The 26,066-nt window shown below is 35.9% G+C and overlaps 1 protein-coding gene across 10 annotated transcripts in view; it reads left to right on the forward strand.

Annotated features, from left to right (window-relative positions):
* The window catches only part of LOC145286010 (DENN domain-containing protein 1A-like), a 798,566-nt gene that overhangs the window by 636,205 nt on the left and 136,295 nt on the right, over positions 1-26,066 (forward strand). For all 10 annotated transcript variants that reach the window (XM_080134611.1, XM_080134619.1, XM_080134620.1 and 7 more), the window contains 2 exons: positions 7,552-7,628; positions 24,643-24,799. In XM_080134611.1, coding sequence (XP_079990737.1) covers positions 7,552-7,628; positions 24,643-24,799 — 234 coding nt within the window. The remainder of the gene's footprint in view (positions 1-7,551; positions 7,629-24,642; positions 24,800-26,066) is intronic.

Genomic DNA, 26,066 nt, shown 5'->3' on the forward strand with positions numbered 1-26,066 from the left:
GTACTCTGCAACCCCATTCTCGAATTTAGTCGGTGCCCTTCCCTCGGTCCACTTCCAAGATGCAATCCAGACCCTCTTGCGAGAGTTGTAGTCCACTGTAAAATCCGGCCAATCGATGTGGAGCACTGCACACACTGGGGCCTCCAAGAATCGCACTTTTCCACCCCGATGAATTGCGACCCCCCCCCCCCCAGCGCCTTGATGGCATCGTATCCGAGCAACAGGTCAAACCCCAGGAGATTTCCTTGGGTCACGAGCACATTGATCTTAGTGGCTGCACCGGTGTCCGTGTAGACCTCGACAGTTCCAGCTCCACAGCATGTCTGGGTCTCGTCTCCTATCGTGGTGACTTTGATCTTTCTCTTAGTCCAACTTGGACACAGCCTGGCGCTCACTATAGTATGCGAACAGCCTGAGTCGAGAAGTGCTGAGCAGGGTATCCTGTTTACATAGACGGTCATCACTGGTTGCGCCTTGTTCAAATTTTGCTCGGGGAGCAGGGCGGCACTGACGTCCTCTCCCCTGATACGTTTCCCGCACAGTTTTGGGCTAGATGCCCCAAACCGCCACAATTAAAACAGCGCACACGACCCCTGTTGGTGCAATTCCTTGCAAAATGTCCGCGTCGGCCGCAGCGAAAACATTTCCCATTGCTTGCAGGGTTCTGATTCGGAATCTCCAGAGCGCCAATCTGGCCTGTCTGTGTCGCCATCACAACTGGTTCCCCCAGGTTCTCCTCATCTTTGATGATGGCTCGAGCACGTTCCATCAAGTGTTCCATGGGCGTTGTTGAAACACTGGTTGAGGCTCTCAATAGCTGCTTCACCCGAGTGGGAAGGCCCGCCACAAACGTGTACGCGAGCGTCCGCTCCGACACCCCTCCACCGAATAGGACTGCGAGTTTCTTTAACTCCGCGAAGAAAACATCCACACTTTCCTCCAGTAGAAGTTTTCGGGAAGCAAATTTTTCATAGGCCGTACAAGGATCCATGGCGAATGCCTTGTACAGCGCAGCTTTAATTGCGGTGACATCTCCCTTTCGGCAGCACTAAGTTGCTGATACACACTCAAGGCACCCCCAGCCAATCTCAGGGGAATCACAGTGTGTACCCTTTTTACCTCACAAAGGTCGCACGTCAGCTCGACCCTTTCAACCCAGTCGACAATGGACGTGGACCCGTCAAACTAGGGTATGAGCTTTAAGTCGAATTTCGACTCGGTCATAGTCCTAGAGGGCAAATAGCCGAAATAGCTTGTAGAAAATGTGTAAGGAAAGTCCTTTAAAATTACTGCGCCCTCTGTAGATGTATAATGTTGCAGCAACGTAAAGCAATTCAATGACCAGTAAAAACCGGTTCTGCACGGAATCCAACTAGCAAGGTACCTAGACGGACGCGAACGGTTACTCAGAACGGACCCAACAATCAGTTACTCAGAACGGTCCCAACAACGGTAAGATATGCTCACACCCACACAGCACGAGAAGCAACAGCAACACGATTCCCGACCAAGTCAATCATCGCCCTCCCAACGTCTTTCAATCACCCGCTTTTATGGCTGTTGCAGGCTGGCTAAATTTGCATATTGCGAGAATTCATGTGACTTTGCGAGATATCATCCTTTACAAAAGACGGCGGCCGCCATCTTGATCTTTCTTTCTCTATTTTCGGTCGGCGACGCCGAGCCGGCCCCGAGGTAAGTCTTTCCTTTTCGTCCGTCTCTCTTACGCACCCACACAACACACAAACACGCGGGCGCTTGTCTCCTGGATGCACATTACATGTAGCCACGTTAATACCAATGTATTTGGAAGGAAGTGCTCTAGAGGTCTATCTAGAAATGGGAGAGACAGATCAGGCCATTGCTGAGAGCATTGAAAACCGGTTAAAGACCGCATTTTCCGAGAGCGTGTTTGAGGCTTACAACAAGCTCAAAAGATTCACCTGGACTGGGGAGTTTGTGGACGTGTATGTGGCAGAGATAAGGCGACTAGCAGGATTGGTTGGATATGGGTGACGCAGCCTTGAGAAGACTGTAAAACTGCAACGACTTACTGATATTGAAACCATGGAGATTCTAAGGCATGCTAGAGTTTTGGCGAATCAGCCCGGTGAGCTGGGGGCAGTCGCGGCTGCTGTGGCAAGCAGAAAGGAGTGACCAGTGATGAAGCAAGGCCGTGGATTTACCGGTAAATGCTTTCGATGTCAAGGACCACACCTGATGAGAGACTGTAGGCAGCGACGGCCAGACATTATCTGTTTTCGGTGTGGCCAAGTAGGGCCCATTAGTAGGAATTGCCCTTCGCTTCTGGTAAACGAGTAAAGGGGTGCTATTGCGCCAGTAGTCACGCCTTTTATACTGAACAGGCGTATGAGAGTTTGTTGCCACAGTTAGTGATCACAATCAATGGAAAGAGGGCTAGAGCTCTTGTTGATACTGGATGTACAACAACACTCATTACTACGAGCGTCGCCAACTCTTGGAATGGAACCAGCAACGTTAGAGCAGTGGATGGCAGAGAAGTGGAATGCTGTGGAGAGGCCGATGCGGAGATTGTAGTAAGAAATATGCCATTGCGACTAAGAGTGATCATGCTGGATAGACTGGTTGCAGGAATTGATGTGGTGCTGGGCCTGGACGCGATAGACCAACTGGGAGGAGCTACTATTGCTAAAGGCCAGGTGAAGTTTGGCAATCAGAGTGCACCGGGAATAACAGGAAGTGTAACCAGGGGTGATGTCTGATTGAGGATGATGACTTTTGAGCCTGCTTCGATGGCGAAAAATGGATGGTAGAATGGCGATGGACCGCGGAGCCACCTGTATTGACGAATCGGGTCAGCTGCTACAAAAGCACACTGAAAGGAGCTGCGGAGCCGCAGTTTGAAAAAGAAGTTGAGAGATGGATGGATGAAGGAATATTAATGCCGTGGTCAGGGAAAATTGAAGGAATTTTGCCACTCATGGCTGTGGTCCAACCTATTAAGAAGAAAGTTAGGCCAGTGTTGGATTTCCGTGAGCTGAACAAGTTTATCGCTTGTCACACAAAGGACGGAATCGACATGTGTGAAGAAGTCGTAAGGAAATGGAAGAGGATGAAGCAGGCAACTAAAATTGTGGACCTAAAGTCAGCCTACCTACAACTTCATGTGGATGAGAAATTGTGGAATTATCAATTGGCAGAGTACAAAGGTCAAGTTTATTGTCTGACCAGATTAGGATTTGATCTGAACTCCACACCAAAGATAATGATGGCAGTTCTTAAGACAGTGTTGGCCAAAGACGATGCAGTGAAGAGAGGAACCTGCTCTTACATCGACGATGGACTAGTGGATGAAACAGAGGTGACTGCGGAAAGGGTGAGAGAGCATATCAGAGCATATGGACTGACAACAAAACCGCTTGAGTCACTGGAAAACGGAATGGCTTTGGGATTATGACTACAGAACAATAAGGCAGGAAAATTGATATTTTGGCGAGGAAATGAGATCCCTGAAGCCAAGGTTGACCTAGCCAAGAGAGAGCTTTTCTCTATATGTGGAAAGCTGGTTGGCCACTACCCAATAGCTGGATGGCTGCGAACTGCGTGCAGTTTTATTAAAAGGCAGACTGGGACAGACAGTTGGGAAGATGCAGTTGATCAAGAAGTGCTTCTCATGATACACGAAGTCATTGTAGAAGTAAAAAAAAAATGGACCCTGTGAGAGGAGAATGGCATGTAAAGGAGGGCCATGAAGGGGTGATATGGACTGATGCTAGCAGTGTAGCATTAGGGGTATTATTGGAAATAGAAGTGGCTGTTGAAGATGCTGCTTGGCTACGCAAAAAGGATGATAGCACCCATATCAATGTTGCAGAACTCGATGCTGTGATGAAAGGCATCAATCTGGCTCTAAAGTGGGGGCTACAGATAGTGAACGTTAAAACAGACTCTGCAACAGTGGTGTCGTGGATTAAATCGGAGCTGTCTGGTGATTAGCGGATCAAAACAAAAGGAGCAGCGGAGATGCTTATCAAGCGTAGACTTGGAGCGCTGGGAGACTTGGTTTGAGAATTTGAACTAAAGGTAACTATTACCTTAGTTCCGTGACAAAAAAATAAAGCAGATGGGCTGACAAGAGTCAAGAAAGCCTGGCTACACAAGAAAAGAGACAGGGCTCCAGCATGTTGTGCAGTACAAAATTTAAAAGACCTGCATAACCTGCATCATTTTGGAAAGGAATTGAATCTGCGTGATGAGGTCAGATACAAGAGAACCCAGCAAGTTATACAGAGAGTTTGAACAGCTAACATTTGTTGCAGCTCAGCAGCAAAGAGACAAATAGACTAAGATCTTCACAGAACTGCAAATAAGGCTTCCTAATAGACCAGGCATCCACATATTAAAGGCAAAAATGGACACAAGTGCAGAAGGCAATACATTTCCCCTATGAACCTTCTGTAGGATGTTTCCAGACAAGGTCTTAGAACAACTCATCCCAGGTTCTACAAAAAATGAACACCCAATACTAACTGCATACAATGGCTCAATTATAATGCAGTATTGTTCAGTTTGCCTACAATGTGCACATAAAAGTAAATGGATCACACTTAAATTTTTCATGGTTACAACAGACGGACCTAAAATATCCTTACTCAGAAACTTGGAGCTAATATGCCTCCACTACACAATAAAAGAAACCAAAGATCCAATTAAATTCACTGTTGAATTAACAAACTCTTACCCAAATCAGTTTAATCACATAGTCCTAAAATACAACCATCACCTTACTTGGATCTGGTCTTATACGATCCTTGTTACAGACAGTACTAAAAACGTATTTGTTTTTGGTCTATCACATTTTTCACTGTTAAAGCATAACCTTTCAGTTTACACTATTTTCATTAGATTGTGCAAGTTGTGATCATGAAAGCCTAGTGTGCAGAATCCTTAAAACTGCATGAAATTCCAGTAAGATCATAGCAAATAATAGGCAGGGATTTGTTACAGGTTGGTAGATTACATTATATGTTGTTAGTTGATTACTATTCAAAATTTTCCCTTGTGAGAAAATTAAAGGACTTCTGCAGCCAAGAAATAATTAACCTCACCAAGCAGATCTTTGGAAAGCAGGGAATCTCAGTAATAATGGGCCTCAAGTTCAAACAATTTGCAAGGGAATGAAGATTTGAACACTACATATCATGTCATGAATACCCTCAATCAAATAGTTTAGCAGAGTGTTGCATACAAGCCATGAAATCTGCTATTAAAAAAGCTGCCTTAAGTAACTGTGACTTAGATATGGTATTATGTTTATGGTCCACTCTTATCAACCATGTAATTCCATCACTTGGCAAATTACTATTCAACCAAAAGCTTGTGGGAAACTTACCAGTAAAGTACCTGAACAATTCAACCCAAAAAGGAAAAATAGCAACTCACATGTTGCAGTCATACCAAAAGTGTCGACCAGCACACCTGAAACCTACCAAATATACTAGAAGGACAACATGTTTGAGTATATGATCCCTATTCCAGCAAATGGTCCCCATCTATTGTCACACAGATGTGTTGAGCTTAGATCATACATAGTGCAAACTTTGTCTAGAAAGTCGCTTTGCAGAAACCATAAGCATCTGAGAGAAAATAAGTCCACAGCAACAATGAACCCAAAAGCATCTGTATCTACATCTGTGATATTCCCAGAATCCCACAGAGAATCAGCAGTTGGTATAACAAAGCATGCACCCATGGAACAAACCAACACCATCACAATGAATGACAAACCTGTTTCAGATACACCCCACAAGACACCTTACACTTATTATGGAACTCCAAAACATCCATATCCGGTCATGTAATAAGACCACCTAATAAGTTCAATTATGATGAGGACAAGAGTCTAAGCAAATAAGAAGCAAATAACCATCCACATGTAGATTGTTATTAATAGAAGCATCAAAATTGGTCTTAAAAAGGATATGACATAATTTGCTAAAGATAAACAACTGAACATTGTTACTATTGGAAATAGTAAGGTGTTTGTTGTGTAGATTTGTAAAGGTTATGATAATAAAAAAGAAAAGAGAGGTAGAATCACTGCAAAACAAACTAAGCTTGAAAGAGACCTCACCACAAACATTCAATCCCCTGGCCAGGCTAGCAAAAAAATAAAATAAAAGCCTTTCAAGGGCCTAATAGACTAAGTGTCACTAGGTTGGCTGACAAATGTCTACCTCTAAAATTTCATGGTAAAAAAACTTATGTGAAATTTACATGTGACATATTTTTAAGTTGAACATTCTTTTTAAGCTATCATTTTTTTGTAGTTTCATATTTTTGATAATTTTTTTTTTTTTGGAAGTAAATTCTAACAGGCTGAATTTCAATCAACCTCAGCAATTTATTTGAAAACTTTTTCTGTATCATTTCTGTTTTGTGTTGTGAGTACATGCTAGTGTATATGTGTGATTATCTAGTAGTGTTGTGAATATTTATAACAGTACATGTTATATAGGTGTACATGCATTCGAATGCAGTTCATGATGGGACAATAACATGACAGTTTGAGGACATTTGTTTACAAAGAGATGGCTCAATATCAGACAAATAGTTGTGACTTTTTAAGGAATAGTTCTTTGATCTGCTTTCTGGAATTGAACACACTTTTTCTCCAAAGAAACTTATAACAACCAATTTATATTTTATATATAACTTTTATTTCCATGGTTGCAACTTCTGTTTCTCAGAGTGCACACCCGTTTTTCTTTTGTTATTACATCTCTAATTCCCCAACCGAACACTTCTGACTAACAAAGCCAATCTTTTTTCATGGATGGTTGCCAACTATGCGTCTCTAACTAACAAACTAACCCTATCCTGTGAATATATATAAAATCCTTTCTTTGTTAGTTGGTTTCTCTGACATCAAATCCAGGTCAGTTATTGTCCAGATTCTCCCATTGTTTTAATAACTAAATTTTTAAATCTCTTATTAATTTTATTGTTTATGAACTAAAATGCCTAAATCTTTAATTATCAATATATAACTGCAGGTAAATCTCTTTCTCAATACTGACAACTAATAGTCAGCATTTTTAGCTCAAAACAAATTGCTTTGTTTTCTTTTAAGCTTTTCCTGCTTTAAGTTTATAAATAAAATGTTAATTTTGAACTTATCCAATAAATTCTGATTTCTATTCATTGTAAATTTGTTTTAAAACTCATCTTTTCAATTTATTAAACACGAAAAAAGAATTAGTTATTGAATTTAATTGGAAGTTTGAAATCAAATTCAACCACTCATATTCATGTATTGAATTTTATTCATTGCAAAAAAGTAAAATATTTTAACCTAGTTTATAATCTCTTAGAAATTTGATAATTTCAGATATTTTTCTATTCAACTTGTGTTAATTTGGTGCTGCACACATCAAAATTCTTTCATTTTTAAAAATATTTTTAATGGAGATTTACTTTTTAAATTTTTTTTATTGCATCTTACTTTCTGTTGTGTAATTTATATATTTTAATTTTATATCAATTCTATTAATATTTTCTAATTTGTAGCCCCCTCGACCACCTCCACGGAGCAAGTCTAATGTAGTACGTTCTCCAAAAGTCTACACTCGCAGTCCTGACAGAAGGTCAATTTTTTTTTTTTTTATATATATATATATATATGCTTTACAAAATGTAACCAAATATAAGGATTTTTTGCTGTTTAATGCAAAACTACTTGCAGTTTATTTTGCTCATCTCTTAAATTGGATGGGAAATATTTGATTTGGCAATTGTTATTATTTTTATTTATTTATTTTGGATATTTAACGGTGCTTTAATATTTTGATGGACTTCTGAATGATCTTTTTTTTAAATTTGGAATGTTCAGAAATATGTTTATTTGAGGATTTATTCCTTATATTTGTAGCTATTTATTTTATTTTAACATAGTCTATAACATTAAATTTCTAAATCTGTATGTAATTAAATGGGGGCATTGCCAAATATGGTATTTTTAGAATCAACTATCAATGACAATGAAAGAAACTTTTCCAAGTAAAATTGTCATAATTTTATAATTCTGTGACTAGCATCAGTTATGATGACTTTTTGTGTCATTCAGTGATTAATAGATTTAATAATTTTATTTCATTAATATGTGAAGAAAACCAGAATTAAATGTTTTTGTTTATGAATAATAAATTATTTACAGATTTTTATAAGCAGCTTTCTAAAGTAAAATTAACAAAATATTTTATTTAAAAATTATTTCCAGTTTTATTTTTGCTTCTGAAAATGTTATTAATTACTAGCAAAAGATTAAAAAAAATAAGTTTATGAAAAGGTGAAGGGTTAAATGACTCAATAACATTGAAAAAACTATAGATTTAGGGTTTTACATTTTTAGAACTTCAAAGATATTTTTTATTTTTTTGTAAATTGAATGTAAAAGAATAGAAGTTATTTTAACCATTGCCTTTCCACAAAGTTATTTTTTATATTACTTTCCTCTCTTTCATTGTTTGTCAATGTAATATGGGAGGTATTTATTAAAACCATATTTTAAAACTTAATAATAAATAAAATGTACAGTGAGTGTTTTAAGAATAGCATTTATGCCAGGTTTCAGATACATAGCTAGTATTAGTGATTTCAAATTATCTTAACCATCTTGACGTTAATATGTGGCTATTTTATTTTATATACATATCTGCAGAAATTCACATTTCTTATTTAAATGTAGAGACATTCCTAATTGTATCAAGATTGATTTTTAAATATATTTAATGTAAAAACAGTCACAGATGCTTACAGCACTAACAAACCATTTCTATATTTCTGTTATATAACTTCTATGAACTTCAAAGCTACAAAGAAAACCAAATAAACTTATGCAGAAATGAACAGTTCATAAAAACTTGTAACACACATAATCTTATTCTTCCTTTCATATAAAATTTCATTTTTCATTTTGTATTCACAATTTATGTAAAGTGTTTGACTCTGTCCTCAAATGTCTCTCTTTATAAGGATTTGTCGGGACAACTTTGTACTTCCCCTACAGGTAAACCCTGATTAAATATTCAAAATTACATTGTATTCGTTGCCTACATAAAATTTCCTCAGTATGACACTGTCTTCATGCAGAGAATAGACATTATACAGGAGAAATACCCTGGTACAATTGGACTGTTTGATGATGTCATTGTCTATGGGAAAATGGAGGAGAAACATGATCACAACTTGCACAATCTAATGAAAATAGTGTAAACTGAAAGGTTATGCTTTAACAGTGAAAAATATGTGATAGACCAAAAGAAAAGAAACTAGCTATGCTTTCTATAAGAACAGCATAGCTAGTTATAATAAGTGTGAAACATATGTCAATCACATTGTCATTGAAAATGCACACCAACATTTGCTGGTAGACATGCTAACATTTTCACAAGCATAACATGGTCAAGAAAGCAAAAATGTAGGATGAAGCTCTGGTTAAAATTGAGAATTAAGCAAAAATCTCTTTGATGAGTGAGATGAAAAGTGAGAACTTTACAAGTGAGCAAAAGTACAATTTAATGACAACAATTAGACAAGTATTTCCAACACTTGGAAAATGTCTCAAATATCATTACAAATCAAAGTAAAAGGCAAAGCCCAAGAAACTTGTTTAACACTATTAATAACTAACTGCATAGAATATGATATTGTCGAGTATGCTATCCTCAAACTTATGAATGAGTATTGTATCCACAAAAAGTTCCAGACATATAAATACAATAGTCCAACATAGGAGTTTTGGGGGCAAAAAGATTAGAATCTCAGCCATTCATATCTGGGTGGGCCCACAGAGAAACTCTCAATAAAAATCTTACAAGACACTGGAGCCACTCAGTTTCTGGTTGTGAGGGATTTTGTACTGTGTGGCTCGAATTCAGTCACAAGCAAATTTGTTGTACAAGGCATTAATGATACATTTTACATCATCTCATACCATGGAAAAAGAGCCTCCATTTTAAGTCGAATGGGCTTTTTTGCAAGGCCACAACTCTTATAGATAAAGAATCAGCCAATAGTCTATTTGTGAAAGCTTACTGACCTATTTTGTTCAACCCAATCTAAAATAACTTCAATACAATTGATGAGTAATATATTAAAATCACCCCCCCACAAAAAAAAGAAAACAATTCGACTTCTCTCTCGAGAATCACATTCAGAAATATCTGAAGGCCTAGAACTAACCTTGATTAGGTAGAATTCTTTTGAACTCCCCAAATATCACTATGCAAAACTAATCTACACTTGATCTCCTAATTGTTTTGACATGTCAGGATAACCGCCTTCACCCCCATTCTGCTGTAAAAGCCTTGACAAGCATATGCATAACCTCAGTCTATATCCATAACACCCTTCCTAGAGAACCTAGTCTACAATCAGGTGATCAGGCATACATGGGTTTTAGATTAACTTTATAACACTGTTATTTATATTTCCTCTACCATTCTCCAGCAACCCAGAATTATATCTTGCTTGACTATATCTCTGATAGTGTAAATATGCAAGAGAACAGGTTAAAATAGGCATAGAAGCATATGTCTCCACACAGAAATTCTGCCTCACTCTCCCCAATGGTTCACTTCGACCAGTATAGCTGCTATTGCACATAGGCAGCAAGTGTTCTGCCAATTCATAAGTAAGCTTTATATAAAGGCAAATTTATAGCATCAAGCAAACCATTGTAAGAGTAAGAGCCACAATGAACAATTCTAGAGATGGCCAGAAAACACATGAATTTGCAGAAATTAAGAACTCACGATTTCCAAAAAAGTCGATAATAGTGTGCTGAACAATGAGCATTGATGTTACTAGCATGACAACTGATAAAACTGACCACCTTGGACTCTACAAACTACTCCCTCCCAAATTTCTCACTGTGAACAAAAACCACACTTGATAATCTGATCATCACTCTTACCATGTTGTTTATATCATAAAAACTTTGACATCTCTAAAACATGTGAACCTAATATATATGGATCCCTGTTATGTAATAAAAACATGTTTGATTGAACTGGTCTCCTATCCTCTCCAAACTCAATAAGAAATGCCTAATCACATCTTGCTTCCCTTATTGCCATTGTGGTACCAGTTTTCAAGAACTCTGTTAAAAGAACTGACCTCCTCAAATTATTGCCTTATCAATTGCCTCCCACTCTTTACTCTTTTACAATCTTTGAATTGATCTAGTGATAGTCTACCACTTAGAAAATGTTAAACTTCTTTCTGACCAATAGTATGAACTTATTATTAACTAATCAGGCATTGATAACTAAGACCTAAAGGTCACTTGAGGGTAAGGGTTAATAAGGGTGTCAGATTAACAGTCAGACAACATCTTGAGAATTGGAGATGATGATTGAAACTGGACAGAATTTGATTATTTGAGAATGGGTTAAACAAAAATTTGTTAATATTGGACTTGAAAATGGCTAAGCTGTAGTTGGTATTGTTTCATAAATGGGTAATCTTTTTAGAAAGAAACCTTGCTCATGGAAATTCTATTTAGTATATAAGTACATTATTTACAGTGGTTGAAACTACACAAGTTATTCTATTGAATGTTTTACAGAGGGGAACGAAATGTTGGAGCTCATTCGAGCACTTAGCCTGAAAATACTCTATCTTATGACATATTGACTCTTGTACAGGTAGGATTGCCTCAGGAGTGAGATACTTTCTGGAGCGATAAAATGATCCAATCATTTTTCTAGCAACCAGCAACAGATTTGCTTTCATTTCAGATATGGAATGAAGGTCAATCCTAAAACCTTATCAAAGCAGGAGTGCTTTCTCTAGCAGATGGCCATTCTTTTAATAAGAGAAAGTGAGGATCTTAGGATTGATTAGCTTGGTTTTTAAACATATTAAAAGTAACCCATTGCACAGATAGAAAGAGGTAGATTCAAAAATATCCTGATCAGTAATGTTCTTTGAAGTTTTGCTATAGATGATTGTGATGTCTGCAAAAATGTCTATGAATCATCTTAGAATGTGATTTTGGAGATTATGATGAAAATGAAGAAGGTTGAACCAGAATGGATACTTGAGGCATGCCAAACACTGATACTATATGCTTCAGATTTTTATCCATTGATTATTTTTATAAACCTATCAGAGAGAAAAGATTTGATAGTTGAGAAGACACTTCTAGATATTCCATAACTAGTAAGCTTGTGAAACAGATCCTTGTGTCAAACTTTATCAAAAGCTATTGTTCTAGAAATGAAGCTCCCTTCAAAAGATTCACTGATCCTGTCAGCACAACCAGCTCTTGATCTTGTAGGATGAAAACCATATTGCTTGTCGTTGAGCAAGTTGTTTTTGTGGTGGTGATTTAGAACTTCTAGATTTATCAGTTTCAAAGAACGTAATTGTGACAGACTGGTTTGTACTGATATACAGAAGACCAATCTTTTTTAAATACTGGACAGACTAACAGTTTTTCAAGGTGATCGGAAGCAGTTCTCCTTTGAACAGTTGAACAGCATTGTAAGAATAGGGCTAGTTCTGGTTGTAGCTTAAATTAGAATATTGTTTGTTGGCATCAAGGTTCTTGATAAGTTTGGCAAAATCTTGGACAGATATGTTTTCTTGAATGCTGAGGAAATCACTTCTGGTCCATTGATAATAGTTGGAATAAAGATTTTATTACCTATTTGATTCACCAAACTTGCTGAGACACTCCAGAATTAACAGATTGAGTGTAGAACTCTCTTGCATTTTCTATAACTTTTTTGCAGTAGTTGTGAGCAGTTCTGAAGCTGGCTTTGGTTTCAGAACATCTATTTTGTTGAAAACAATTGAAATAGTGATTTATGTAAGCAATGGCAACAGCACATTCAATGGTTTACCAAGGTTGGCTGTTTGGTTTTTGTTGGAATTTCTTAGAGGTTATGTGAAGCTCTCAATATTATCAATTAACTAGTTAGTTATATCTGATGCACTGTGTTTTTTTTAAATAGAATCTATATGAATTTTTTATAGGAAAGATCTGAAGCTTTCAGTCTGCTATCAATACACTCGGTGATGGACATTAGATTCTTATTGAACTTTTTTATCTTAATTGAAACAACCGAGTAAACAGAAAATCCCAGCAGAGATAGCACAGTGGATGTTCACTATTCAAGACAAGTTGTCATGGAAACATCAAAAAGACTTACAAAATGCCTATCAGCATTGAGTTTGCAAGTAAGTTTGTCAGCAATCTGTTTTAGATCATAAGAAAAGGAAAAACCGTGAAAAAAACAATTCCCTTTATCATTCGTCTTGTTTTAGTAGATTAACCATTTGACATTGAACTTAAGTCATCACAGACATCAATGTTGGCAGAAGAGTAAATAGAAAGGATATAGTTCTTAGAGTTACTCTCAAAGATCGTAATTCTGTCATTGTAGGGGCCATAGAGGGCAAAGATAAATCTGTGAAGAGGTCCTAATCTCTGCATGCATATACCATACATTAGGTAAAGCAGGTGGAGTTAAAGTGGTAGTGCTTGATATATTCAAGGTTTGGCCTAACGATATTCTCGTGAAAATTAATTCTTAATTACTGGATAAATATTTAATAGAATCAGATACTTCTTAGCTAAAAGAAAGATCTAAGTAATCCTCAATCATCATAATGCAGATGTGCCCTAGGGATCAATCCCTGGTCTTTATTATTCCTAATTTTCATAAATGACCTCCCTGATGCAGTCACATCTGAGATGGATGCCTTTGCTAATGATCCTATGCTCTAATTTCATCATATGGGTGAATCAAATGCGCACATATCTAAGGCAATAGCTGAATCCTTAGAAAATGACATCCAATCTATAATGAAATGGGATCAAAAATGGATGGTTAGATTTAATGCTACTAAGAGAAAACTCCTTCCTTTTAACAATTATAACCTTTTTAATCATTGATTACCACTGTTCAAAATTCAAATTTCTTGGTCTAACATTCACATGTAACATTAATTGAAACAAATACATAAAAGATACTGCCTAAATCTGCTGCAAAATAGGTTGGTTCTCTCTACTGGAGTAGAAAACTTCTCATATCTGTCAGTAGTCTATATCTCTGCAAAGCCATCATTCATCCATGTATGAAGTATTTTGTCACATCTTGACTAGTGCATAAACCAATTGTCTCTTTTAAACAATGTTCAAAAAAGAATCTCTAGCCTAATAAATCCAATACTGTCTACTAAGCCCCGTTCCTTGTCCTATCACCATAATATTTTATATGCTCCAAATGATCTTACTGTGCTTGTACTCCCTCATACACCTATCGTGACTAGTAGCAAAATTTTACCCCTTCACTTCAGAGGTACCCTGATGCTTGAAAACTTTCTACTCTAATAGCTTCTTTCCTTGAACTTGTTGCCTTTGGAATTTCCTCTTTGCTCCTTGTTTTCTCAACTGTACCAATTATGCAAAAAATTTAAACGTAATGTGAACAAACATCTTGCTGCAAAACTCCCCATTTGGGATGCCCATAAATCAGGACCCTATTTTACTTTGTTTTAGGTGAATAATAGTATAAAAAAGTTATTCATCTTTTATCGGTGTTCAATTTTGTTGAGATTGGAATAGTGCTGAGTTTGCCCATGGAAAGTATTTCTATGCTGTTAGAAAATGAGCTAAAGTAATTTTGGAACTAGTCATCTCAAAATATGTTCAAGAAGAGAACTCCAGCATATTTTCCTTTCTCAAATACAGACTAAGAAGACAACTGAATGAAGAGAACATTGATCCCTGCTGTCGCCATTCCCTCAATTTTTGTAACTTAGCAATATCCAAAGAAATGAATTAGCCGATTCAGCAGTAAAAACTTTCCCACTGGTTTAAATTTAAAATCCTCTACTCAAACCTTAAAAGAACATATCAATACTTGCATAATCGAAAAATGGCTAACTTACTGGAATGAATTTCCCAACAACAAAGTATACAAAGTAATGCAAAAAATTATAAAGTAGGAAGAAAATACAAAACTAAAGAGAAAAGAAGTCATACTAGCAAGAATAAGAATGGACTATATTCATTTAACCCACTCATATCTTTTCAGAGGAGAAAATCAACTCATTTGGATACCATGTCAAACCCTACTCACAATTAAACACATTTTAATTGATTGCATGGATTTTGTAACAACAATGGATAGTTTTTATATAAAAACAAACATTAAGGATCTATTTGTAAAAAATAACCTTCACATTTCACACTTTTATACCTTAAAAAATTTGGCTTTTATCAAAAATTTAAAAAGAACATCTTTTATGTGAGCTAAAGTCTTAAATACCAGTCCATAAATACTCAACATAAAATAACCTGAACAAAACAAACAAGGAAATTATAGTAACATGAATGATTGCTCAGGAGGAGGGAGGAATTGTATGGTTACAAATATAGGCAATACATGTAGCATAGTGATGAGCAATGATGGATATAGAAATCACATATGCTCAGAGTCAATAGGTATGTGCTAGAAACTGAAAAAAAATCCTACATTGTCAGCTAAATATGCTAAGGAATTAATTAGAAATAACATCCATTTTGAGTAAAGTGACCTATATTAGGTAGAGTGAATAAATCTATCTATATATCTATAAAAGTGAAAATGTCTGTCTGTCTGTGTACATTTCCCTACCAAATAACTCTGTCAATTTTCGGTCTACAGACTTGAAATTTGACATAAGTGGTACTGAGTTTTGGGAAAATCATTTCAATCAATTTTTGGACAGAAATTTGGCTGTCAAAGGGTCAAAGTTCAATGATTTGACTGTTAAAAACTCTACCAAACTCCTCCAGCAATTTTGGGTCTAAACACTTGAAATTTTCATTCAGTTGTCTTCTAGTCTGTATTTGAATCACAGCAAACAAGGAAAATATGCTGGAGTTCTCTTTTTGAACATATTTTGAGATGACCAGTCCTTGGACATGGATTTAACTTTATAATATGATTTGAGCCCAGAAAAATAAATTTTAAGGGGTCAAAATTAGGATCAAATAAAAAAAAAAATTGAACTCTGCGGTCTCTACTAAATTACTCAGCCAATTTCTGGTCTAAACATTTGAAATTTTACATAAAAGGTATTCAGATATAGGGCAAGCTTTTTAATCGGTTTGGGTTGAGAAGTTGAGCTGCCAAGGCTCAAAAGATTTGAACTATATGTTTTTTCACAAACTACTTAGCCAATTTTGTGTCTAAAGATTTGAAATATTATGTAAAAGCTATTCAGATATGCGGCAAGTGTTTTAATAAGTTTGGGGGCAAGGATTTAGCTGCCAAAAGTCAAAGTTGAAAGAGTTGACCTTTGCAGATTCTACCAAACTCCATCACCAATTTTGGGTCTGAACACTTGAAATTTTAAATGTAGGTAACTTGGACATGGTCAAACATATTATTTTGATTTGAAACCAAAACAATAAATGTTAAGAGGGCGAAATCTGGGTTAAAGTTTTTAAAAAAATTGACCTATGCTGTCTTTACAAAATTACTCAGAAAATTTTCGGTCTAAACATTTTAAATTTTACATAAGAGTAGATAATACAGTGGATGTGTTATCGGCAGCTCCAGTAACTCTCGCTTCTCCTTTTTTGTCCCTTAGTCCTCATTCAATGAGTGATTTTTCTGACAAAGGGTGAAGTAAAAGCTGCTTAAAGGTCGGTAGTACTTGGTGAACAGTAGTCTGAGATGTCAGAAATTTTTCTGTCTCTGTCTGTCCTTGTGGCCATGTCACTAGTAAGGGTGCTGGAGGTAAACGTTTTGTCTGGGCTGACGTTATCTGCCTAATAGTCAGGGACCCGAACCTTGGATTAACCACTAAGGAGGCTGTCCTATCAGCAGGCGCAAAGTACTGCTGTATTGCCATTTGGTGAGTGGATCTGGACCATGCAGTAGACTCTGGTGGGGCCTCTCGATGCCATACTAGTGGGTAATTGTTACGGCTTTACCTTTTCGTGTGCTACAAAAAAAAAAAAAAATTCCTGTCTTTTTCTCTCTTACTTTCCCTCTCTGTACTGCTCTAACCAAATATGCCGACCTGTTTCCACAAATCCCAAAACCTCAACATGAAATATCTCCAGAAAAAAAACTCGACTAAACCTAGAACCCCATCTTCCAACGTAGACCCCTACTACCAGGTCTCCTTCTCCAACATCAGGAGTCTACGTTCCAACCTTCCAGAGGTTGAAACCCAATTACAGGAGACGAAACCGAACATATTATTTCTAAGCGAAACTGGAATAGGGCCGACCACTTCCCTAGATGAGTTCATAATTAACGAATACTCTAATTTAACAGCTAAATCTGACCCCCAAGATCGCCATGGGCATGGAATATGTGCCTACATTAAAGATGGCTTCCCGTGTGGCAGGGATATCTCTAGAGAAGATCCTGACTTACCCTATATGTGCTTCCGGGTTGCACTGCATTTATATTTGCCCTCTATCGGCCCCACAACAGCGGAGTTACTATCTTTAAGAGCATATCTGAGAAAATAGACCACATCCTGTCTGCACATCCCTCGGCTTACATCCACATCTGTGGTGACTTCAACGTCCATAACGTGGAATGGCTGACCCATTCAAATAAGACAGACGATGAGGGGAGGTTTTGTCATGATTTTGCCATTGCTTATGACCTCACTCAGATTGTTCGCGAACCCACCCGTGTCCCCGATACACCCGGTCAATATGCAAGCCTCCTAGACCTTTTTCTCTCAACTTCCCCTGAGCTATGTTCATGTTCCGTTCATTCTCCTCTAGGATCCTCCGACCACTCCGTTGTATCAATTAAGATAAAAACGAAATGTAATAAGTCCCCAGACGTACCCCTCCACCGTACTGTATACCGATACTCTATGGCTAACTGGGATAGCTTCCGTACATTCATATCTGATTTACCTCTGCACTCCATGTTTAAAAAGGAAGTGTCCTCTATAGTATCAGATCTGACCGAATGGTTAATTGTAGGCATAGACCAATTCATACCATCTAAAAAATTCCAACAAAAACCTAACAGCCAGCCATAGTTCTCCCCAGAATGTGCTGCTGCTATCGCGCACAGAAATCACTTTTTCCATAGCTACCAACGTAATAGATGCACTGAGACTAAAGCTGCTTTCAGGACTGCCAGCAACCACTGTAAAAGAGTAATAAAAAATGCAAGAGTGCTATATGCCCAGTCTGTTAAATCCAAGGTAGCTGATCAGCAGCTTGGTTCCCACCTATTTTGGCAAATAACAAATAGGATCCTGAAGAGAAGTGTGCGTTCTATCCCAACCATTATCAATGGACCAGAGGTCATCTCGTCAGCATCAGACAAGGCCAAACTATTTGCCAAGAACTTTGCAGCTAATTCTACCCTATACGACGAAGGTCATCAACTCCCCATATTTCCTCCTATAACACAGAACACGCTAGGTAACATACAAATATCCGTGCATGAGGTCGCCAAGCTAATCAAGAACCTTGATTCCAGTAAAGCAACTGGCCCTGATGGCATCCCAATTATAGTGTTAAAAAAGCTTCAACCAGAACTTGCTCCCATACTTCAGAAACTGTTTAAGCGCTGCCTTAAGGAGAAGTGCTTTTCGACTCCCTGGAAGACCTCATCAGTATGCCCTGTATTTAAGAATTCAGGTGATAAGTTATCTCCCTCTCAGTACAGATCAATAAGTCTCCTGTGTGTTATGAGTAAGTTGCTGGAATCCATATTAAATAGGGAAATAGTCAACCACCTCAGCAGAAACAACCTTCTTAGTGACGCACAATATGGTTTCCGCTCTGCAAGATCTACCGCAGATGTGCTGACGGTTATATCTCACAGGATTAGTGAATCTCTTGACAAAGGTTTCCTTTCTAGGGCAATTGCTCTTGACATATCAAAGACCTTCGACAAGGTATGGCACAAGGGTCTACTTCACAAGATTTCCAGCTACGGTATAACTGGAAATGTTTTCTCAATCATTAAATCATTTCTCTCCGATAGGCTCATAAGAGTAGTGGTCGATGGACAAAAATCAGAGGCCTGCAGTATTAATGCTGGAGTCCCTCAAGGGTCAATCCTGGGCCCAACTCTCTTCCTGATCTACATCAATGACCTCCCTAAACACATACTTAAATCATTCGTTGACATCTATGCTGATGACACGACCATCTACGGCAACACATCAAAGGCTGTAAATGACAAAGTTCTCTCTGATTCTCTCTCCTCTGATCTCAAGCACGTGGTTCAGTGGGGGAAGATGTGGCTGGTTACCTTTAATGCATCTAAAACCAAACTCCTATCCTTACATCATCAACACTCTGATCCCTATCTGACATCAATTGTGATGGATGGCTCTCGTCTGGGAGAGGCCCCGTGTTTTGACAAGCTTCTGGGTTTGACCTTTACTCCTGATCTGAAATGGAACACGTACATCAAGTCTGTTGCCAAGGTCGCTGGAAAGATGGTGGGATCCTTCTACCGCTCCAGAAGATATCTCACTACTGATGTAATTTTCTATCTATATAAAAGCCAAGTACGTCCAAGGATGGAATACTGTTGCCATATCTGAGCAGGAGCTGCTAAAAACAGCCTATCCTGCCTTGACAGAGTACAAAATAGACTTTGTGGCTTAGTGGAGGATGCCCTTTTCTCTACCCTGCAAACTCTCTCCCACAGAAGAGACGTTGCGAGCCTATCCTTGTTTTATCGTTATTTCCATGGCAGGTGCTCATCTGAACTCCAATCTCTGGTCCCCCCTCGCCAATCTTTCACGAAAAACACCCATCTAGCCGAATCCACTGTGAAAAATTTCCCCCACTCTTTATCTGTGCCTAAATCAAAACGTGGATTCCATGAACAAAGCTTCTTTCTTAGAACTGCACGCCTGTGGAACTCTGTTCCGTCTGCTTGCTTCCCACCTGACTACAACTTGGATGTCTTCAAGTCCAACGTTAACAAATTCCTTATGAACCGCCCCCTTAAGTAAACACTTCATCAAATCTCCACACTAATGTTATGTAGTTGCAATAACCCTTATCCCTGAGTGGCTTCCGGGCCTTGATAAGTGGTGATCACTGTATAAAAAAAAAAAAAAAAACATAAAAGTATATTCACACATAGGCTCAAGCAAAGCCGGGCAGAAATGCTAGGAGTAAATAAGGTTGGTTTTGAGAGTAATAGTAAATTACTAGGAAATAATTTTGAGATTAATAGTGAATTAAGAGTAATTAAGTTTAAAGTAATAGTAAATAAGTAGTAATTTTGGGTTTAAGATTAATAGTGAATTATTATTAAATAAGTTTGTATTTGAGAGCAATAGCAAATAATTTTAAGTTAATAGTGAATTAATATTTTGCAGTTGGGAAAATCTATATATATAAAAGCGAAAATGTATGTATGTATGTATGTATGTATGTATGTATGTATGTACGCTTTTCCTCGATGTCCACAAAAGGCTTCTTTCAGAGAAGCGCTCGTTTGCTTCGCAATTTCTTACAACTTTTTATATCATCTATAAATTGTAATATCTCGCACTTAACCACGGAGCTCACCTGTCTATTTAATTTTATTGACTTTCAAACGTTAATTATTCCACATTTCCCGCATCGGCACGCGTTACATTCGGTTTTCGGTATAAACAAAAAGCGAAACTCGACTCTAATCACTGGCCGAAAGCCAGTGGTCTCTAGAGAGCTAAGTAACGTTTGGTCAATGTCGACTTCATCATATCAGACGGGGGAGCGGGTTTTTAAAAACAAACAAACCGATTTATTGACCTGATTAAAAACTGTCCCGCACAAAATGCTAACTGCTGAATACCTATCGCCATCACGTCAATCAAAAACGCACACCTGTTTTTTTTTCACACTTTACTATTTTCCAACTGCACGTCGTCAAGGCTTTTTTTTTCACGGGCACCTGTTTTTTTTCACACACACCTACAAACACCCGGGCAACGCCGGGTACCCCTCACTAGTATTAAATAAATAGCAAATAATATTGAGTTTTAGATTAATATTTAATTATTAGTTTGGATTAAAGAACAATAGTAAATTAACAGCAAAAAGTTTGGGGTCCGAGATTAATAGTGAATTAATTGTAAATGGAGTTGAAAAAATAGTAACTTAATAGCAAATAATATTGGTTTGAGATTAATAGTGAATTAAGGGAAAGTAAATAAGTTTGGAGTTGAGAAAATAGCAAATAATTTTGGGTTTGAGATTAATAGTGAATTCATCTATCTATCTATCAAAATGTCTGTGTGTGTCTGTGTGCATTTCCCTACCAAATAACTTTGTTAATTTTCGGTCTAGAAACTCGAGATTTGGCAGAAAAATAGTATTGAGATTTGGGAAAATCCTTTTAATCGGTGTTCGGCCAGAAATTTGGCTGTTAAGTTCAACGATTTGACCTTTGAAAACTCTACCAAAATCCTCTGGCAATTTTGGCTCTTAACACTTGAAATTTTGAATGTAGATTACTTGGACATAGATTAAACTTTATAATATGATTTGAGCCCCAAAAATAAATGTTAAGAGGTCAAAATCAGGGTTGAGTTTTAAAAAAATGACCACTGTGGTCTCTACCAAATTACTCAGCCAATTCCTGGTCTAAACATTTGAAATTTTACATAAAGGGTATTCAGAGATAGGACAAGCTTTTTAATCGGTTTGGGTCAAACATTTAAGCTGCCAAGGGGTCAAAGTTTAAAAGAATTACCTTTGCGGTTTCTAGCCAATTTTGTGTCTAAACATTTGAAATTTATACATAACAAGTATTCAGACATGTGGCAAGCATTTTAATCATTTTTGGGGCGAAAATTTTGCTCCCAAAGGTAAAAGTTGAAAGAGTTGACCTTTGCAGGTTCTACCAAATTCCTCTGACAATTTTTGTTGTATAGCTGGGGTCATATTTAAGATGACGCGGAGTTCATATTAAAAGATGGGGACATACATATTGAAGAGAAACAGCGGACATATATATATCAATAATGAGAGGAAGATACATTTATACAGTTCTGTGGATTCTTATAATATAAGAGGAGGAGAGATACATTTCTTGTTCATCTTACATCAGGGACACATTACTTGGAAGGGGTTATACAAAGTTCATGTTAAGATGATTAACACATTACCTTCAATTGTTGAATGATGACATGAAGACAACAGTTACAAAAATCGATAATGTTCTTTATTTCATTTGACCAATCGAAATGATGATGTCAGGAATTCAAATTCGTATCTACATGGTTAAATGTTCTCCCTTTGCTTTTAAAGGGACCCTCCTTTGATCATGTCAACTCTTTCCGACTGTCTTTGCTGACTGCCTTGATCTGACTAAAACTAGCTCCTATATTGAGAAATTCCCTTTTTGCTATGAAGGTGAAAAAAAATGTGACGCCTTTGCCGATGCATCCATGGCAAAACTGGAAGTCGCAAACGTCGAAATTAAAAAATGTCTGCTGAAAAACCGACCCCTTCTTGTAGAAACTGGTGAGTTGCGGGTGAAGGAATTAATGTTTTTGGCCAATTTTTTTTATATTAGTCGTCCGAAAGATCGAGGTTTAAAACGATACCGGTTTCGCCACGTTCTGACACGTCTATCAGAAGTTTTTGCGAGATGTACAAACACGCACACACACACATTTTGCTTTATATATATATATATATATATATATATTACATTAGTCTGGATTGAGGTTATTTATATAATGATTATGTGGAAAACAAAAATTTAACTAACCCAAGTTTTCTATCTCGTCATTCAATAATTTCTAGCAGTTTATAAGCATTACTCTTGAATTTTAAAGCTAATAATATTTTATAAACAGGCGTTTTCAAATTTTATTTGAATGTTGTCCGGTTTTGTAGTTTGGAATTAAAAATTGGTCAAATTTAAGATGGCGGCTTGAAAACCTTGCAACATAGTGTCAGTTTTTTTTTTTTTTTTTAGTCTATGATTCTGATCTTTTAAGTGAGTTTTTCATTTTTAGACTTGTCTTTAAGATGCCTTTATTCCTTTTATTTTGTCTTAAAACATTGGGGTTTTTGGGGTTTTTTTTTTTTTACTGGTATCTGTTATTCCTTAATGAAGAGCCATATATTGTATATATGTTTTTCATTATGGCTTGTGAAACACTAAAGATAAAAATATAGGCATTTGCTAAACTAAAACCAAAATTTTATTACGATTATGGATTGATTCTTTCCTTTGCTCATTGGAATGCAACAATGTATGCTTTGAAGCTGGAAACATAATTTCATTGAGCATGTTATTTGAAACAATTTGGACAATATTATGAGAGATAAAAAAATATATATACAATATAAAACTGTCATTCTTATTTTTACAATATTTTAACTTGAAGATATAAATATTGTATAAAACATTGAAAATATTGCCTAAAACAAAATGTGAAAGAAAATGGTAATCAAATTGAAGGAATTTGAAAAAGACATTCCATAATATTTTCTTATTTGTAGCATCCGATTGGGATTTATCTTGATAGAAATGTAAGTTTATGAGCAATAATGATGAATAAGATATGCAACTTTACTAAGTGCTATTCTAAAAGAATATTTCTACTTTTTTTTTTTTAATAACATAATCGAAGCATTATCTTATGATAGTAATCGATGGAATGTGAAATATCTTCCACTGTTGTAATAATATCAACTGAGGAGTTTTGTGGCTATTACTGGAATAAAAATTAAACAAAATAAATCAGAAATATCCATGTAAAACAGAAAAAAAAAACCTTTTTTAAAGGGAAATAAATTATTTCATTGAGTTCATGATTTGTTTGTGGTTATATCTTTTTGGTACTAACACGTGATCAGCTGAAGAGTAATTTAGTTGGAAGACTTATTGCCTTTTGTGAAAATGTCATAAAAATTACATAAATCTCTAATTTTTATTATATATATAAAATTATCAATAATTTATATTTAAATAAAAAATAAAAAAGTAAAAACATCCTAAGATTTGGGCGAAGAAAAATGCAAACAAACAGCAAATAACTCCTTTCTTATAATAAGAGAAAATGCTCAGGGGGAGAAATAAAGAAATTAATCGCTAATAAAAAAATAAATAAAAATTCAAACAATCTTTTATATACATAAGAATGAGTTTGTTTCTATTCATAACCATGGCATTGCATCTATCTGATACATACCAACAAAAATATTCAAGCTTAAAATTTGAAATGCCCACAATTTTTGTATTTGTAGGTTTAAAAATTCCATTTAAATTTTTGTGATTAAAATAAATATTTTCGATTAATTTCCTATGTGTGCTTATAATAAGCACTCATAGGAAATTAATCGAAAATATTTACACTGAAATCAATCCAACTTATTTTATTTAAAATACTGTTTTAGTAAAATAAAATCTTAAATAAGTTAGATATATCATGTTTATTGGAACATGTGTGAAAAATCATAAAGAAGATTATAATTAAGCATGAATCATAATATCGAACCAAGGAAAATGCTCTTTATTTTTAGTTGTTTTGATTAAAATTGTTTTATCTGAAAAAAAAACAAAAACAAAAAAATGCCAGCATTTGCCTACTTCTAGTAGTTCAACTGTGGATTAATTGTCATATTGTATTTTATTATTTCAGTCGTTCGAAACATTACCGTCTGATTAGCATAGAAGACAAAGCAATAGATGACATAGATCTGTTGCGGACCCAGAAGTTAAGTGTCAACCTGATGGATGACCCAGACATACAAAATGCTATTCGTAAATCTGTTAGTATGGAGGAGATTACCCATCAGGTATGAATGAGAAAAGTTATCAAAATCCAAAGTGGAAATTTTGCTTGAGAAGCATGCACCTTGTTTTTAAAAAATCTTATTTACTATTAAAAAAGCATTTATATTGTTTTAATACACACACAACTTTTTTTTTTTTTTTTTGCGATACCTGAGTAAGTGTATTATAGTGTATTGGTTTCAAAACATATTCATCAAAATAATTACATTTTAGATTTAAATTCATTTTATTGAAACCATAAAATTTATTTTGTGTTAAAATGTTTAATTTTATTTTTTCACTGAAACAACTGGGTATATATATCTTAATAAATTACAGATCCTGATATTGTCTTTTTATAACTTGGATATCAATTCATATTTTTCATGATGACTCTCTAACACCTCATTATCACCATTGGATTTCTCATGACATTTTACAGTTTAATTTTGGCTTTGTTTTCAATATTGCAAGAAAAACATCACAAATGCAGTGTATGCTGAAAACTCTAACTGGAAAATGTAGCTTAAAATGTAATTCTCTTGACAGACTCATACGACTGATGATGCACCAAGTTAGTTGATTATTCTCTTTTCAAAAAGTCTTCAATTAATGTTTTTACATCAGTTGCATTAGATAATTCACTTAAATCTAAATTCCTTCCTCTCTTTAAAAATTATGTGGTTTAAGTTATGTGATTGTCATTTAATACATGTAGCATAACTTTTTAACAACAGATCTCATGTCAAAACTAATAAAATTCATTATTTTTGAGCATTTATTTACTCACTGTACACGTTTTTCTCTGAATACTTGCAATGCAGATCCTTTTGCAGCAGTACATGTTTTGCATTTCTGTATATGCAGAACATATGCATATGTACATTTACACGAACATGCATATAACATGCTATTGTTGAACAAGAATACATATATGAAAATAGATATATTTTATGGATAAATACTCAACAGAATGTATAAGTTTTAAAAGTAGACATGGCCAAAACAGAAGGAGGAAGTAAGTATTTTTTGACAGAGTCTCTCTTTAAAAATCTACCAAAACTCAAGTAAATATCCAATCAATACGAAATTTTCACTGTTTATTAAGTGAAGAATGAACTTTATAATGGTGTACTTTTTTTTCACAATCGATATTTATATATATTATTTTGCCTACAACCCCCCCTTCTTTATTTGTGGGTACAAATATGCTTAAAATAATCAGCTGAAACTGAACAAAATATATTGTATTGTGGAGAGGGTTAAGATTAGTGGTGGGACGATTAATTG

The sequence above is a fragment of the Euprymna scolopes genome, chromosome 10 (genome assembly GCF_053919585.1).
Source record: "Euprymna scolopes isolate OS-2025 chromosome 10, ASM5391958v1, whole genome shotgun sequence".
Lineage (NCBI taxonomy): Eukaryota > Metazoa > Mollusca > Cephalopoda > Sepiida > Sepiolidae > Euprymna > Euprymna scolopes.